At 47.2% G+C, this 15,454-nt stretch overlaps 1 protein-coding gene across 1 annotated transcript in view; it reads left to right on the top strand.

Moving 5' to 3' along the window:
• Positions 1 to 770: 770 nt before the first annotated feature.
• LOC145351171 (endothelin-2) overlaps positions 771 to 15,454 on the top strand; it is a 43,106-nt gene continuing 28,422 nt past the window's right edge. Inside the window, exons 1-2 of the mRNA XM_080200851.1 lie at positions 771 to 1,080; positions 13,234 to 13,399. Of these exons, the coding sequence (XP_080056977.1) occupies positions 1,020 to 1,080; positions 13,234 to 13,399 (227 nt within the window). The 5' untranslated portion in view covers positions 771 to 1,019. The remainder of the gene's footprint in view (positions 1,081 to 13,233; positions 13,400 to 15,454) is intronic.

Here is a 15,454-nt window from a genome sequence, read left to right as displayed (position 1 = left end):
GACCCTGAGGCTGGCAACTGTAGCCGGGTCCCTGGTGCTGTGACACAGAGTGCTGACCCCTGGTGCCACTGTGCTACCCCCAGGCATATTCTAAACAGGAATGTGACTGATAATTCTCTTTGCAAAATTATGTTTCTCCCTTTATTCCTTCCCTCTCCGTTTCTTGGCTGTTTCTATCTCGCTCTCTCTTTCCCTCTTCCTTTCTCCCTCTCTCTCCCTCCCCACCTCTCCCTCCAGGTTGTGTTTCTATTCAAAAACAATAAATAAGACCAGAATCTGTCTCTCTCTCTCTCTCTCACACACACACACACACACACAAATGCTCTCCAAATACTCCCCCAAGGGGGAATTCTGTAAAAGCGTTTAATAAACTGGTAACAAATAATTTCTGGGCTATCAGAAGGGAAGGGGGTGTATTGTTGACCACAGATGGATTGAAGGTTCAGTTATTGAACTGGAAAGGTCCATAAATAAAGCTGGGATTGGTGAAGCAGGATATTAAAAGTTGACCGCAGTTTCCCTACTTGTTCCACATCACTGAAAGCAGAGACCCTGCCGGCGATAGCAATGTTCTAATCAGCCAGAGAACCCCCCCCCCCCCCCCCCCCAACCCCCATTCCACATACACACGGGTAAGGCTTCCTCACATTCCCCCCCAACGGACCTACACCCCCCCCACCCCACCCCACCCCACCCCCACCACCAGCTCTCCCCTGACGAGGTTTAACCTGACACTGGCAGGTGACTGACAATGTGAGGGATTGCAGCTTTCACTGTGGGAGGGTGAGAGAGATATTTCCAGATAGGGTTACTACAGAGAGGGAGGGACTGCAAGTGAGAGAGAGAGAGAGAGCGAGAGAGAGAGAGAGAGTTTCCTGTTTGTGTGAATTTGCCTGCATCGAGAGTCCACTGGAGTCTACATTCGTGCAGAAGATGCAGATGTGATAAGTGAAGGAATCTTCTACAAAGACAACCATTTCCCCTGTGTCCTGGGAACACACACCGGTCAACTTGTGGAGATGAATTCCTTCATCCACTGCATTCTGGTTCTATCTCTCACCTCACATCTGACTCCAGAAGGTGAGTACTACACAGTCTTGCTTTCTACAATCCCAGAAAGGTGGTGGGGTGTATGTGTGAGAGTGTATGTTTGTGTGTGCGTGCATGTATGTGGATACGTGTGTGTGTGTGTATGTATTTCTGCATGTGTGCGTATGTGAGAGGGAGCGTGTTTGGGTGTGTGTGGGTGGATGTGTCTGTTTGTGTGTGCATGTTTGGGTATGTGTGTGTAGGTGTGTATGTGGATATGTGTATCCACGTGTGTGTGGGTGTGTATGTGGGTATGTGTGTGTGTGGGGGGGGGTGTGTGTTTGGGTATGCGTGTGTGGGGGTCTGTGTGGGGGGGGGCTGTTTGAGGGTGTCAGTGGGTGTGTATCTAGGTCTGTGTGTGTGTCTGTGTGGGGGGGGGCTGTTTGAGGGTGTCAGTGGGTGTGTATGTAGGTCTGTGTGTGTGGGGGGGGGTGGTGTGTGTTTGGGTGTGGGGGTGTGGAGGTGTGTTTGAGGGTGTCAGTGGGTGTGTATGTAGGTCTGTGTGTGGGTGTGTGTTTGGGTGTGTGGGGGGGGTGTTTGAGGGTGTCAGTGGGTGTGTATGTAGGTCTGTGTGTGGGTGTGTGTTTGGGGGTGTCAGTGGGTGTGTGTGTAGGGGTGTGTGTGGGGGGATGTGTTTGACGGTGTCAGTGGGTGTGTATGTAGGTCTGTGTGTGGGTGTGTGTTTGGGGGTGTCAGTGGGTGTGTATGTAGGTCTGTGTGTGGGGGGATGTGTTTGACGGTGTCAGTGGGTGTGTATGTAGGTCTGTGTGTGGGTGTGTGTTTGGGGGTGTCAGTGGGTGTGTATGTAGGTCTGTGTGTGGGTGTGTGTTTGGGGGTGTCAGTGGGTGTGTATGTAGGGGTGTGTGTGGGGGGATGTGTTTGACGGTGTCAGTGGGTGTGTATGTAGGTCTGTGTGTGGGTGTGTGTTTGGGGGGGTGTGTGTGTGTGGGGGGGGTGAGCTTGGGTATGGGTGTATGTGTGTCTGGGCATGTGTGTGTCTGTGTGTGATTTTGAGTGTGAACGTGTGTGTGAGGGTGAGGGAAATGGTCATGATCACCATTAATTTAGAGTTTTTTTAATGCCTCAAATCAGAGTTATACAAATGCTTTGCTCACCATGAATTCCACACCTTTGTCTAATGTGTGGTTTCACAATCTTCATTAAAACAATCTTATTTCGATATCTAAAACAATCCAAGTTGGATTGGATGGAGTTGGATTGGAATCCACTTTATTTTGCAGCGTAACCCTGTGTGTGCGGATCCGAGTTCAGGTGGAGCTTTTTAAAGCAACCCCCTTTCAAACCTGATTCTCCGAGTCCCTTTCAGATGGGGCTGCACTCCGCAGTAACTTTGGATTACTTGGTGTGTTTTGCTTTGCCCTGTGGCTGCCTTCAACGGAGGAATAAAGATTTCTCCCTTCCCCACGCCCCCACTGGAACAAGATATATCTGAGCCTGCAGCAGCCGCGGGGGGAGCCTTCAAAGCCGTCACATCCCAGATGAAAAGATGATCGTGTTTCTGCGACAGGTGAACCTCCTTCATTTCCATTCCACAACACGTCAGGAATGTGGCTGGGAGAAACTTCTCCTAGTCATGCACTGCGGCTGGCTGGGTCAGCGCAGGCATCCCAGTACCCCCCCCCCACCCCCCGCACAACTCTCTGTGACTGTCCCAGTGAGGACAAAAATAGCTCGCCACAAAAGAGGGGCTGGGAGCATTCTGTGCGCTCGAGAGGGGAGTGCTGGACTGCTGTGCCCCTATCGAGGGCGCACTGCCGTGGGCCACACAGCTCTTTCTAACCCTTCACTCACCTGATGAGGGCACAGTGTCACAACGCCACGTTAAAGTCCAACAGGTTTGTTTGGTAGCACGAGCTTTCGCAACACCGCTCCTTCATCAAGGTTCTTCCCGCTTAGAAAGGATAGCGGGACTAAAGGGCACAGCCTCAAAATAAGGTGGGGGGAGTGGGAGGGGGGGGCGGTTTAGAACAGAGTTGAGGAGGAACTTCTCCACTCAAAGGGTGGTGAATTTCTGGAATTCTCTGCCCGTTGAAGTGGTGGAGGCTACCTCGCTGAATATATTTAAGTCACGGGTAGATAGGTTTTTGATAGACAAGGGAATTAAGGGTTATGGGGAGAAAGCAGGAAAGTGGAACTGATCCACTTCAGATCAGCCATGATCTTATTGAATGGCGGGGCAGGCTCGAAGGGCTAGATGGTCTACTCCTGCTCCAATTTCGTATGTTCTTATAACTGAATGCAGGATTTGTTTCACAAACAAGGCATACATGGACACCAACTCAATTACAAGATGATGGTTGGAATGTGCGTCTTGATGAAGGAGAAAGCTTGTGCTACCAAATAGACCTATTGGACCTTAAACTGGTGTTGTGAGACTACTTATTGTGCCCACCCTAGTCCATAAGAATATAAGAAATAGGAGCAGGAGTAGGCTATCTAGCCCCTCGAGCCTGCCCCGCCATTCAATAAGTTCATGGCTGAGCTGATAGTGGTTCGGTTCCACTGACCCGCCTGCTCCCCATAACCCTTAATTCCCTTATTGATCAGAAATCTATCTACCTGTGACTTAAACATATTTAACGAGGTAGCCTTCACTGCTTCAATGGGCAGAGAATTCAAGAAATTCACGACTCTCTGAGAGAAGAAATCCCTCCTTGAGTCCAACACTGGTAACTCTATATCATCCCTTCATGGGATGTGGGCTTCACTGGTAAGATCCAGAAATTAGTGCCCATCCCTAATTGCCCTTGAGAAGGTGGTGGTGAGCTGCCTTCTTGAATCATTGCCGTCCTAGTGGTGTAAGTCTGTTAAGGAGGGAGTGGTGGGATTTTGTCCTAGCGACTGAAGCAACAGTGATAAACCTAAGTAATGGTAGCCATGATGTGGAGATGCCGATTTTGGGCTGGGATGAGTACAGTAAGGAGTCTCACAGCACCAGCTTAAAGTTCAGCAGGTTTATTTGGAATCACGAGCTTTCGGAGTGCAGCTCCTTCCTCAGGTGAGCGAGCCACTCAGCTGGTGAAGGAGCAGCGCTCCGAAAGTTTGTGATTCCAAATAAACCTGTTGGACTTTAACCCAGTGTTGTGAGACTTCTCACTGTATCCAAGTAATGGTGACCACGACAACCATTATCAGCTACTGTAAAAAAACACCATTTGATTCACTAATGCCCCTCTAGGGAAGGAAATCTTCCGTACTTACCAGGTCTGGCCAACTCGTGACTCCAAACTCACAGCTACGTGGTTGACTCATAACTGAAATGTCCTAGCCAGCCACTCCATTCAAAATGGACAGCCACATCCCAGTTGAAAGAATATTTCCAAGTCAGGATTGCGTGTAGCTTGGAGTGAAACTTTCAGCTGGTATCATTCCCATGTGTCTGCTACCCTTGCACCTTTATGAGGTAGAGTTTGCAGATTTGGAAAATGCTGTCGATCTTCTTAAGCGTTGTTGGAGCCGCACTCATTCAGGCAAGTGGAGAGGATTCCGTCACACTCCTGGCTTGCGCCTTGTAGACGATGGACTGACTTTGAGGAGACAGGAGATGAGTTACTCTCTGCATAGTGGCAGAGTAGTTAGCACTGCTGCCTCACAATGCCAGGAATGAGGGTTCGATTCCCAGCTTAGGTCATTGTCTGCAGGGTGCGCACATTCTCCCAGTGTCTGAGGGGGTTTCCTCTGGGTGTTCCGGTTTCCTCCCACAGTCCGAAAGACATGCTGGCTAGGTGCATTGGCTATGCTAAATTCTCCCTCAGTGTACCCGAACAGGCGTCAGAGTGTGGTGATGAGGGGATTTTCACAGTAACTTCATTGCAGTGTTAATGTAAGCCTACTTGTGACAATAAATTTTAACTTAAGCTTGAACTTAAAGAGTCATTAGCTTCTGTCCTGCTCTTGAAGTTGCAGTATTTATATGGCTAGTCCAGTTCAGTTTCTGGTCAATGATAACCCCAAGATATTGGTAGTGCGGGATTCAGTGACAGTAATGTCATTCAATGCCAAGGCAAATGGTTAAATTCTGTCTCGCAGAGATGGTCATTGTCTGGCACTTGTGTGTCACAAATGTTACTTACCATTTCTTAACCCAAGCCTGGATATTGTCCAAATCTTGTTGCATTTGAACATGGACTGCTTCAGAATCTGAGGAGTCACAAATGGTGTTGTACATTGTGCAATTATCTCTGAATGTCTTCACTTCAGAGCTTATAACAGAGGGAAGGACATTTGATGAAGCAGCTAAAGATGGTTGGGGCAGATAGGCATGAGGAACACCTGCAGTGATGTCCTGGGACTGAGATAGTTGACCTCCAACCACCACAACAACCTTCCCCTATGCTAAAGTAAATTAGAAGAACGAGGGGAGATCTCATTGAGATGTATAAGATGTTGAATGGGATGGATAGGATAGAGGTGGAGAGACTCTTCCCGCTCAGAAAGGACAGTAGGACTAGGGGGCACAGCCTCAGGATAAAGGGGGGTGCGGTTTAGAATGGAGTTGACGAGGAACTTCTTCACTCAAAGGGTGGTGAATCTCTGGAATTCTCTGCCCATTGAAGTGGTGGAGGCTGCCTTGTTAAATATTTTTAAGACGCGGGTTGATGGGTTTTTGATAAGCAAGGGGATTAAGGGTTATGGGGAGAAAGCGGGAATGTGGAACTGAGCCACGACAGATCAGCCATGATCTTATTGAATGGCGGGGCAGGCTCGAAGGGCCAGATGGCCTACTCCTGCTCCTATTTCTTATGTTCTTATGTTATGTAAAGTGAAGATTATTTATTAGTTACTAGTAGGTTAACACTGCAGTGAAGTTAGTGAGAAAAACCCCATAGTTACCACACTCCGGTTCCTGTTTGGTACACCGAGGGAGAATTTAACATGGCCAATCAACCTAACCAGTATGTTATAAATGTGCAAACTTCACATAGATCCAAGCCGGGAATCGAATCAGGGTCCCTGGCGCTGTGAAGTAGCAGTGCTAACCACTGTGCCAACGTGTCGCACATTAAGTATGATTCCAAGCAGCGGAGAGTTCCCCCTGGTTTCCACTGGCTGGAATGAGATCAGGAGCTGATTGTAACTGACAGAAGCAAACTGAGCATTACTAAGCAGGTTGTTGCTGAGTAACTGCCAGTTGGTAACACTGCTGATGACAGCTTCCATCACTTTGATGGTGATTGAGTATGAACTGATAGGGTGGTAATATACTAGATTGGATTTCTTGTGTTTTTTTTTTATGGACAAGAATTTTCCACATTGTTGATAGATGCCAGTGATGTAGTTGTATTGGAACAACTTGTCCAGCTTTGGAGTACAAGTCAGGATATTTTAATGTTTACCTGTTCTTACCTTGTAATGATAACTACATTTCATTGTAAACATTTAGGGTGCACTGAGGTTGTGACAGATACTTTATAAATGCTTGTTCTTTCTTACAAAAGGGACTGTATTTCTTTTTATTCATTCGCGGGACGTGGACAATACTGGCTGGCCAGCATTTATTGCCCTTCCCTAGTTGCCCTTGAACTGAATGGCTTGCGAGGCCATTTCTGAGGGCAGTTGAGAGTCAAACACATAGCTGTGGATCTGGAATGGCCAGAGCAGGTGAGGACTCTAGTGAACCATATTTGTATGTTCGATGTTGCACGGAGGATGTTAGATATTGTTTCTTCACTACAGTTCTGAATATCAGATTGAATATCAGAGACAAAAAGACACAGGGACAGGAGGAGGCTTTTCTGTTCACTCCAGGTTGTTGTGGTTACATTATGACTGATTTTCAATTTCATTCTACGCACCTTAGCTCCATAATTCTCCACACCCTTAACTAACAAACACTTGTTGAGGCTCCGATTGGCCCCAGCGCCCACAGCTTTTGATGGAGAGGATTGTAGATTTTCACAATCCATAGGGTGAAGAAGCTCTTTGTGGCACAATGGTTAGCACTGCTGCCTCACAGCGTCAGGGACCCAGGTTCAATCCTCGACCTTGGGTCACTTTCTGTGCGGAATCTCCCCCATGTCTGTGTGGGCTTCCTCCGGGTGCTCCAGTTTCCTCCCACAATCCAAACGTGTGCAGGTTAGGCGGATTGGCCGTGCTAAATTGACCCTAGAGTCGGGGGGATTAGCAGGATAAATGTATGGGGATACAGGGGTAGGGCCTGGGTGGGATTGTGGTCGGTGTGGACTTGACGGGCCGAATGGCCTTCTTCTGCACTGTAGGAATTCCACGATTGTGTACAATTCCTCTCCCCTTTGTGTGCTATGGCTGAAAGGTCTTAGGCAGACTTTCCCCCATTGGGCCTCTGCAGTGGCTGCTCTGTGCTTTAGTCCCTCAGCACGTAGTCCTTGAACGTGTCCATCTGCAACATTCTTTACAGCCCACTGTCATTCTGACACTGTGATCCGCTGCAACATCAGCAGCTTGGGAATAGTGATTACGTTTCACAGGTATCTCTGCACCTGTTTTGGTCAATATATCCAGCGGTTTTAAATAAAATATCTGGCAAGATTAATTAAGATCAACGTGAATTAAGCATTGGTAATAATGCAGTGTGTACAGTGAGAGGTGTGCTGGAGAGAAGATGTCTAATGTTGTTACTCTGGGATTTCAGTGTAAATTAATGCCAGGAGGACATAAAAACTCCAGCAGAACCTCTAAGGCGTTGGCTCAGTTGGCAATAGTTTGACCTCTGACTCAGAGGTTCAGTGGCCCAAGACTCAACATGCAATCACATTGACACTTGATGCAGCACCAAGGGATCGCTGCATTGTTGGAGATGCAATCTTGCAAAAAAAGATACTAAAATATAAGATCATAGCAGCAGAACTGGGTCATTCAGCCCATTGAATCTTCCTTTACTGGGATCAGGACTGACCTGGTGAAATAATCCTCAAATCTGCCTTCCAACCTGATCCCCAAATCCCTTAACTGGATGTAAAAAACTCTTAATTTTTACAATATGTCAGAGCAAACTGTTCAAGAATTCATTTGATTTCAGCAGGACTGGAAAATCCTGCCGGTGGGAGGGTCTGTGAAATTCCAACATAAGACACTAACGTTTATTTCGTAGTGTCACAAACAGACTTACATTAACACTGCAATGAAGTTACTATCAAAATCCCCAAGTCTTCGTGTATACTGAGGGAGAATTTAGCATGGCCAATGCACCTAACCAAGGTGTCTTTCGGACTGTGGAAGGAAACCGGAGAATCCAGAGGAAACCCACGCAGACATGGGGAGAATGTGCAGTCTTCACACAGACAGTGACCAAGCTGGGAGTCGAAACTGGGTCCCTGGCGCTGTGAGGCAGCAACGCTAATCACTGTGCTGCCCCAGCGATGCAGATCAGGGGAGCTCTCCATGATATGAAGACAGGAAATGCTGAATAAACTCAGCAGGTCTGTGGAGAGAGAAACAGAGTTAACACTTTGGATCTAAATGAACTTTCGACAGAAGGGCTTGCGAAAGGCCCATTTAGACTCATAAGAACATAAGAAATAGGAGCAGGAGTAGGCCATCTAGCCCTTCGAGCCTGCCCCGCCATTCAATAAGATCATGGCTGATCTGTCGTGGCTCAGTTCCACATTCCCGCCCTCTCCCCATAACCCTTAATCCCCTCGCTTATCAAAAACCCATCAACCCGCGTCTTAAAAATATTTAGCGAGGCAGCCTCCACCACTTCAACGGGCAGAGAATTCCAGGGATTCACCACCCTTTGAGTAAAGAAATTCTTCCTCAACTCCGTTCTAAACCGCCCCCCCTTTATCTTGAGGCTGTGCCCCCTAGTCCTACTGTCCTTTCTGAGCGGTAAGAGTCTCTCCACCTCTATCCTATCCATCCCATTCATCATCTTATACGTCTCAATGAGATCTCCCCTCATTCTTCTGAACTCTAACGAGTACAAGCCTAGTTTATTCAGCCTCTCCTCATAGCTCAACCCCCTCAACTCCGGCATCAGCCTAGTAAACCTCCTCTGCACTCCCTCCAAGGCCAAAATATCCTTGCGTAAGTACGGCGCCCAAAACTGCACACAGTACTCCAGCTGCGGCCTCACCAATGCCCTATACAGCTGCAGCAAGACCTCCCTACTTTTATATTCAATCATCCTCGCAATGAAGGCCAGCATCCCATTCGCCTTCCTGACCACCTGCTGCACCTGCAAGCTGGGTTTTTGCGACTCATGCACAAGGACCCCGAGGTCCCTCTGCACCGTCGCCTGCTGCAGTTTTTCGCCACGTAAGTAATAATCCTTCCTACCATTATTCCTACCAAAGTGGACCACCTCGCACTTGCCAACTCAGAACGTTAGCTGTGTTTCTCTCTCCACAGATGCTGCCGGATCTGCTGAGTGCATCCGGCATATTCCATTTTTGTTTCCGATTTCCAGCATCCGCAGTGTTCTCCACGGTGCCTTCCCCACTACTTAACCCTCAGCCATCATCACTTGAAACAAACTGTGGTTATCACGTTGCTGTTTGTGGTCGCTTGCTTTGCAAGACTTGGCTTCCACGACTTTAGGATCGGGATGGCACTTCACACTGGCTATAAGAGCCCTCTGGGACGTCCTGAGGTTACAAAAGGGCCTATATAAATACAAGTCCCTTTCTTGTCCCAGTGTGTCTGCAGGAGTGCCATAAGCAACCTTACCAACACGGATCCTGCGGAGTTTTATTGAGGGAGTTTAATGTAAGGAATTTGTTGAGGGCAACTGAGAGCACTGTGTGTTGTATCAGTTTTCACACTGGACAGTTTGATGTATTTTCTTTGTTGTGTTAGGTCACTACTGGGTAGTTGAGTGGCAGAGTGACAGGGCTAGTTGCTCCAGAATGATAGAAGCATGACTGTGTCTCAGACAGAAACAGGAGAAAGCCCAGGCAACGTGTGCGCTTAGACGCCATGTTTCACTCTCTAACTGGATCAAATAACTGCCAAGGATTTGACATAATTACAGCTTTTCCAGAGAAAGAGACAGGGACCGGGGCGGGGGGAAGGAGGGTCAAATTCAGAAGATGATAGAATAGTTTCAGTTTAACCTCCCTCCCCAGACGGCGACTGTTATTCCTGTACCTTTGCTCTCTTTCCCCGGAGATTCGCAGACAGAGAGGCTGCAACACAAACATTCCTTCCACCGCCATAACCACCTAACCACAATCTCCAGGCCTTGGACATTCCAGCTCTGGGACATTCCTCTTTTGCAAAGACAGCCCGTGGTCATACCCAGAGACGAACAGTAGCAAATCCACTGAAGGGAGAGCGAGGCAAGGGCGTAGAAACGTAGAAGGTAGGAGTGGGAGGAGGCCATTCGGCCCTTTTGAGCCTGCCCCACTGCTCATCGCGATCATGGCTGATTGTCCAACTTAACAGCATTTTGGAGGAACTGAAAGAGGAAATGCTGGAAAATCTCAACAGGTCTGGCAGCATCCCTAAGAAGAGAAAAGAGCTGATGTTTCGATGACCCTTACAGATGCTGCCAGACCCGCCGAGATTTTCCAGCGTTTTCCCTTTTGGTTTCAGATTCGCAGCAATTTGCTTTTAATAGCTTTATCCTGATTTCTCCCCACAACCTTTGATCCCGTTCACCCCAAGTGCTATATCCAGCATCTGGGGGTGGGAGGGGGGTTTGTGAGGGGGGCTGGAGGGAAGAAAGAAATGGAAAGATACACTGATCAGGCTGAAGGCAGGAGGTGGCTTGTGAGGAGTACAAACCCCGGCAGGGATCAGTTGGGCCAAATGGCCTGTTAGTGTACTGTAAAATGTTTTGTAATCTTTATACCCAGCCAATAGAATGTTTATTTCTATTTGCTGGGAGGGTTTTCTGAGTTACCACAACCTTTACACAAACCTAGTCAATTTTTGTGTGGTTTTTGGGGAAGGTGGGTTGGGAATTGAATGAGTGGGCGAAGAATTTTCCATTAGATTCCTGAGTGTCCACAATGATAGAAGGGGATGGATTGTTGTCACACGTCTCTGACTATCAACCCATACCTTTAAGCCCACCAGAATGGACTTAATCCTGTCCAGGTCCAGCTAAATACAAGTTCCTGCATCAGATTACCTAGCAGGAATCATAGAACACTACAGTGCAGAAAGAGGCCCTTCGGCCCATCGAGTCTGCACCGAACACAATCCCACCCAGGCCCTACCCCCATATCCCTACATAGTACACCCACTAATCCCTCTAACCTACGCATCTCTGGACACTAAGGGGCAATTTCTTAGCATGGCCAATCAACCTAACCCGCACACCTTTGGATTGTGGGAGGAAACTGGAGCACCCAGAGGAAACCCATGCAGACATGGGGAGAATGTGCAAACTCCACACAGACAGTGACCCGAGCCGAGAATCGAACTCAGGACCCTGGAGCTGTGAAACAGCAGTGCTAACCACTGTGCCACCGTTCAGGCTTCATTTATTCTTTGGCATCCCAATGCCCAAGTGTTCTTTCAGGATTAGGGTTAAATTGGCTTCTGGCCGATACAGATTAATTTACTCCATAAAACAGCAGGATCGATGACTCAGAGAATGATCTCAGGGAGACTCATACAAACAGTAAATGCCACTGAAACTGACTAATCAGTCCAACTAGTCCATTCAAATCTCCTGCTTTCCCTCATCTAAATCTACCATTGTAACTCTCTATTCCTTCTTACTGACACATTTGTCCGGTTTCCCCAGTCTGTCTGAATCACTTCCTGTGGCACTGAGGTCCACACTCTCATCAATCTTGGCAACAAGACACTCTGATCATCGTGGCTTTTCATAAAGTTGCCCTGAGACTGGAGGGAAATTTTGTGAGCGTCACGCTGGGAATCTTTGCTTCTAATCTTCAGAAGGGTGCTATGTTTAAATTAAGCGGCGTTCTTTGGTTAAAAGGAAACAAGATTTTATTTGGATAAAAGCAAAATTACCGCAGGTGCTGGAATCTGAAACCAAAAGAGAAAATGCTGGAAAACCTCAGCAGGTCTGGCAGCAGCTGCAAGGAGAGAAACGTACTGATGTTCCAGGTCCAGATGACCCTTGGTCAAAGCTCAATTTGGGTTCTTTTTACTTGGGTTCTTTCACAATCCAATGATGCCTCTGAATGTTTGAAAGCCATTTCAAGGGGATGGTTTAGTGGGATTATCACTGGATGAATAATCCAGAAACTCAGCTAATGCTTTGGGGGATCTGGGTTCGAGTCTCGCCACGGCCGATAGTGGAATTTGAATCCAATAAAAACAATCTGGAATTAAGAATCTCCTTGATGGCCATGAAACCATTGTCGATTGTTGGAAAAACCCATTTGGTTCACTACTGTCCTTTAGGGAAGGAAATCTGCTGCCCTTACCTGGTCTGGCCTACATGTGACTCCAGAGTCACAGCCAATGTGGTTGATTCTCAACTGCCCTCTGAAATGGCTCAGCAAGCCACTCAGTTTCAAGGGCAACTCAGGGATGGGCAATAAATGCTGGCCAGCCAACACTGCATGACTGAACAAAAAGCAAATGTTATATCTGCCACCTTACAAGGTCTAGACTTTATGATGGCAATAGTTGCAGACCCCACAGGGGGTAACGGATTTAAAACAGAGGTGAAGAGAAACTACTTCTCTCGAAGGGTGGTGAATCTTCATGACCTCAAAATATGGTGGATACCACAGCATTGAGTAAATCTAAAGAAGGTGATAGTTTTAATCAGTAATGGGTTGAAGGGTTAGGGACAAGGGGCAGGAAAGTGGTGTTGAGGCCCATACAAGATCAGCCATGATCTTGTTGAATGGCGGAGCAAGCTCGAGGGGCTGGATGGCCTACTCCTGTTCCTAGCTCCTATGTTCTCCTTTCTTAAGTAATGGTGACCACAAAACTATCGGGTTGTTCATAAAAAATCATCTGGTTCACTGATGTTTGTTAGGGAAGGAAGTCCATTGGCCTTGCCTGTTTTAGCCTGTATGTGACTCCAGACCCCCAGCAATGTGGTTGACTCTGAAATGGCCATTTAGCTGCATTGGGATGAATCATAACTGCTACCTGGCCATTGGCGTCGGTGTTCTGTGGATGGATAGCAAAGGAATTGGAGTGGAAGCACCCAGCTGAGTTTGAACCTGACTGCCCAGTGCTTTATTCTTGTTGTTGTCGTTGTCACAGGGATTTCAAAGCCTCTTGCTGGAGATTCAGAGACAGCCAGCCATCAGGGAGTGGGGGAAGTCCGCACGCCCCACCACAGGGAGAAACGTTGCTCCTGCAGTAACATGCAAGACACAGAGTGCGTTTACTTTTGCCATGTGGGCATTGTCTGGGTCAACACACCAGGGTAAGTGGTCTCTGCAGTCAATTCATTCAGCAACAATTATTTTTTAGTCAGGTTGTTAGTTTTAGTTTATTTATCGGTATCACAATTCGGTTCACATTAACACTGCAGTTAACCTACTGCAAAAAGTTTGAACCACCCCAGAAAGTTTTGGGATCAGCTAACTTGAATATCCCAATGCCTTCCCTTCTGATCTCCCACCTTTCATAAGCTTGATATCTTCCAGAGTTTTTCGAATCATAGGATCCCAATACTGCAGAATGAGGCCATTTGGTGCATCAAGTCTGCACTGACCCAGGACACCCTCCCTCCCCCCCACAACCATCTCCCTATAATCCAAATATTTACCCTAGTAATCCCCCTAACCTACACATCTCGGGACATTAAAGGACAATTTAGCCTGGCCAATCCACCTAACCTGTACCTCTTTGGACTCTGGGAGGAAATCAGAGCAAACCCACGCAGACATGGGGAGAATGTGCAAACTCCACACAGACAGTGACCCAAGGCTGGAATTGAACCCGGGTCTCTGGCTTGTGAAGCAGCAGTGCTAACCACTGTGCCACCGTGCCACCTTCTCTTCTGCCTATATCTTAACTATTTTAAAAAGTGTTGATACTTCCTCATTGGCATCTCCATGTCAGCTTGATTGTGAATCGTGCTACTTTATGAATGAAATGTTTGAATCTAAAAGTTGCAAGTCACAGGCTTTGCATGGTTGATATTTCCAGCCGTGATATTTCCAAGAATGATATATTCAGTGCAATATTCCCAGGCGTGACATTCCTGGGCATGATATTCCCAGGCGTGACAGTTCTAGGTGTAGCATTTCCAGGGTATCACACAGCCCTGGTTCATGTTAGGAAGACTAGGGAAGAAAATCTGTGTTGAAAAAGGAAAGATTGCAGCTTCAATGTTGAAATCATCTCATAAATCTTTGGGCTGAATGTGAAGAAGTTTATTTTTGTTAAATAATGTGGTATAAAAATTGTTGCATTAAAGTTTACAATGGTCAGATATGGAATAGATATGGACCCCTGTTTAGAAAGTGGATCAAGATAGAATGATGGAAAGGAAGAACTTGCATTTGTATAGCACCTTTCAAAACTTCAGGATATTCCTGAACAGATTTACCACGATTGACTCTTGGCACAACTTTGTGGCTACCTTGTGAGCTAACGAGCCATTAGGCAACCAATGGACCCAGCAGAACCTATGTCATCAGGATTCCAAAAATAGCCATTGGCCAAGGATGAGTCGAGTGAATCCACCACCCCCAGTCCATTAACCAATCCCTTTCACCACATCAGAGCAGTTGTGGACAGTGCTGCCGTCTACTAATGGATTAGACTCAATGGACGGGACTTTCCGATCGCACTAACCCCAAGACTGGAAAATTCCCGCCTGAGGCCAAGGGACCTTTGCATGGCCTTGTCACGCCCGCTGCGGCAGGCGGGATGGGAAAATTCTGCCCAATACCTCAGAATGGTGGGTAGCCCACTTTTAGCGTAGAAGTGAGCTACTCCCACTCATTCGAGGCACCAACTTTAGAAAAGGTGTGAAGTGCAGGAAGGATTCGTGAGAAAGTTTCTGGAGACGAGGGACTTGGGTTGCAAAGATAGATCGGCATGGTTGAGACTGCTTTCCTTGGAGGAGAGAAGGCCAAGTTGGGGTCATATCGTAAAATTATAGAATTGCTGCAGTAAAGAAGGAGGCCATTCAGTCCATTGAGTCTGCACCGACTTGACATTTCGCCCAGGCTCATCACTGCACAATCCACATAACCCCATGTATTTATCTCACTAATCCACCTAACCTACATATCTTTGGACACAAGAGGCAATTTAGCATGGCCAATCCATCTAACCCACACATCTTTGGACACAAGAGGCAATTTAGCATGGCCAATCCACCTAACCTACACATCTTTGGACACAAGAGGCAATTTAGCATGGCCAATCCATCTAACCCACACATCTTTGGACACAAGAGGCAATTTAGCATGGCCAATCCACCTAACCTACACATCTTTGGACACAAGAGGCAATTTAGCATGGC

The sequence above is a fragment of the Carcharhinus amblyrhynchos genome, chromosome 12, assembly GCF_965287045.1.
Source record: "Carcharhinus amblyrhynchos chromosome 12, sCarAmb.v2.hapA, whole genome shotgun sequence".
Lineage (NCBI taxonomy): Eukaryota > Metazoa > Chordata > Chondrichthyes > Carcharhiniformes > Carcharhinidae > Carcharhinus > Carcharhinus amblyrhynchos.
The sequence above is the reverse complement of the archived record's forward strand: the minus strand, read 5'-3'. Positions and strand labels throughout refer to the sequence as shown.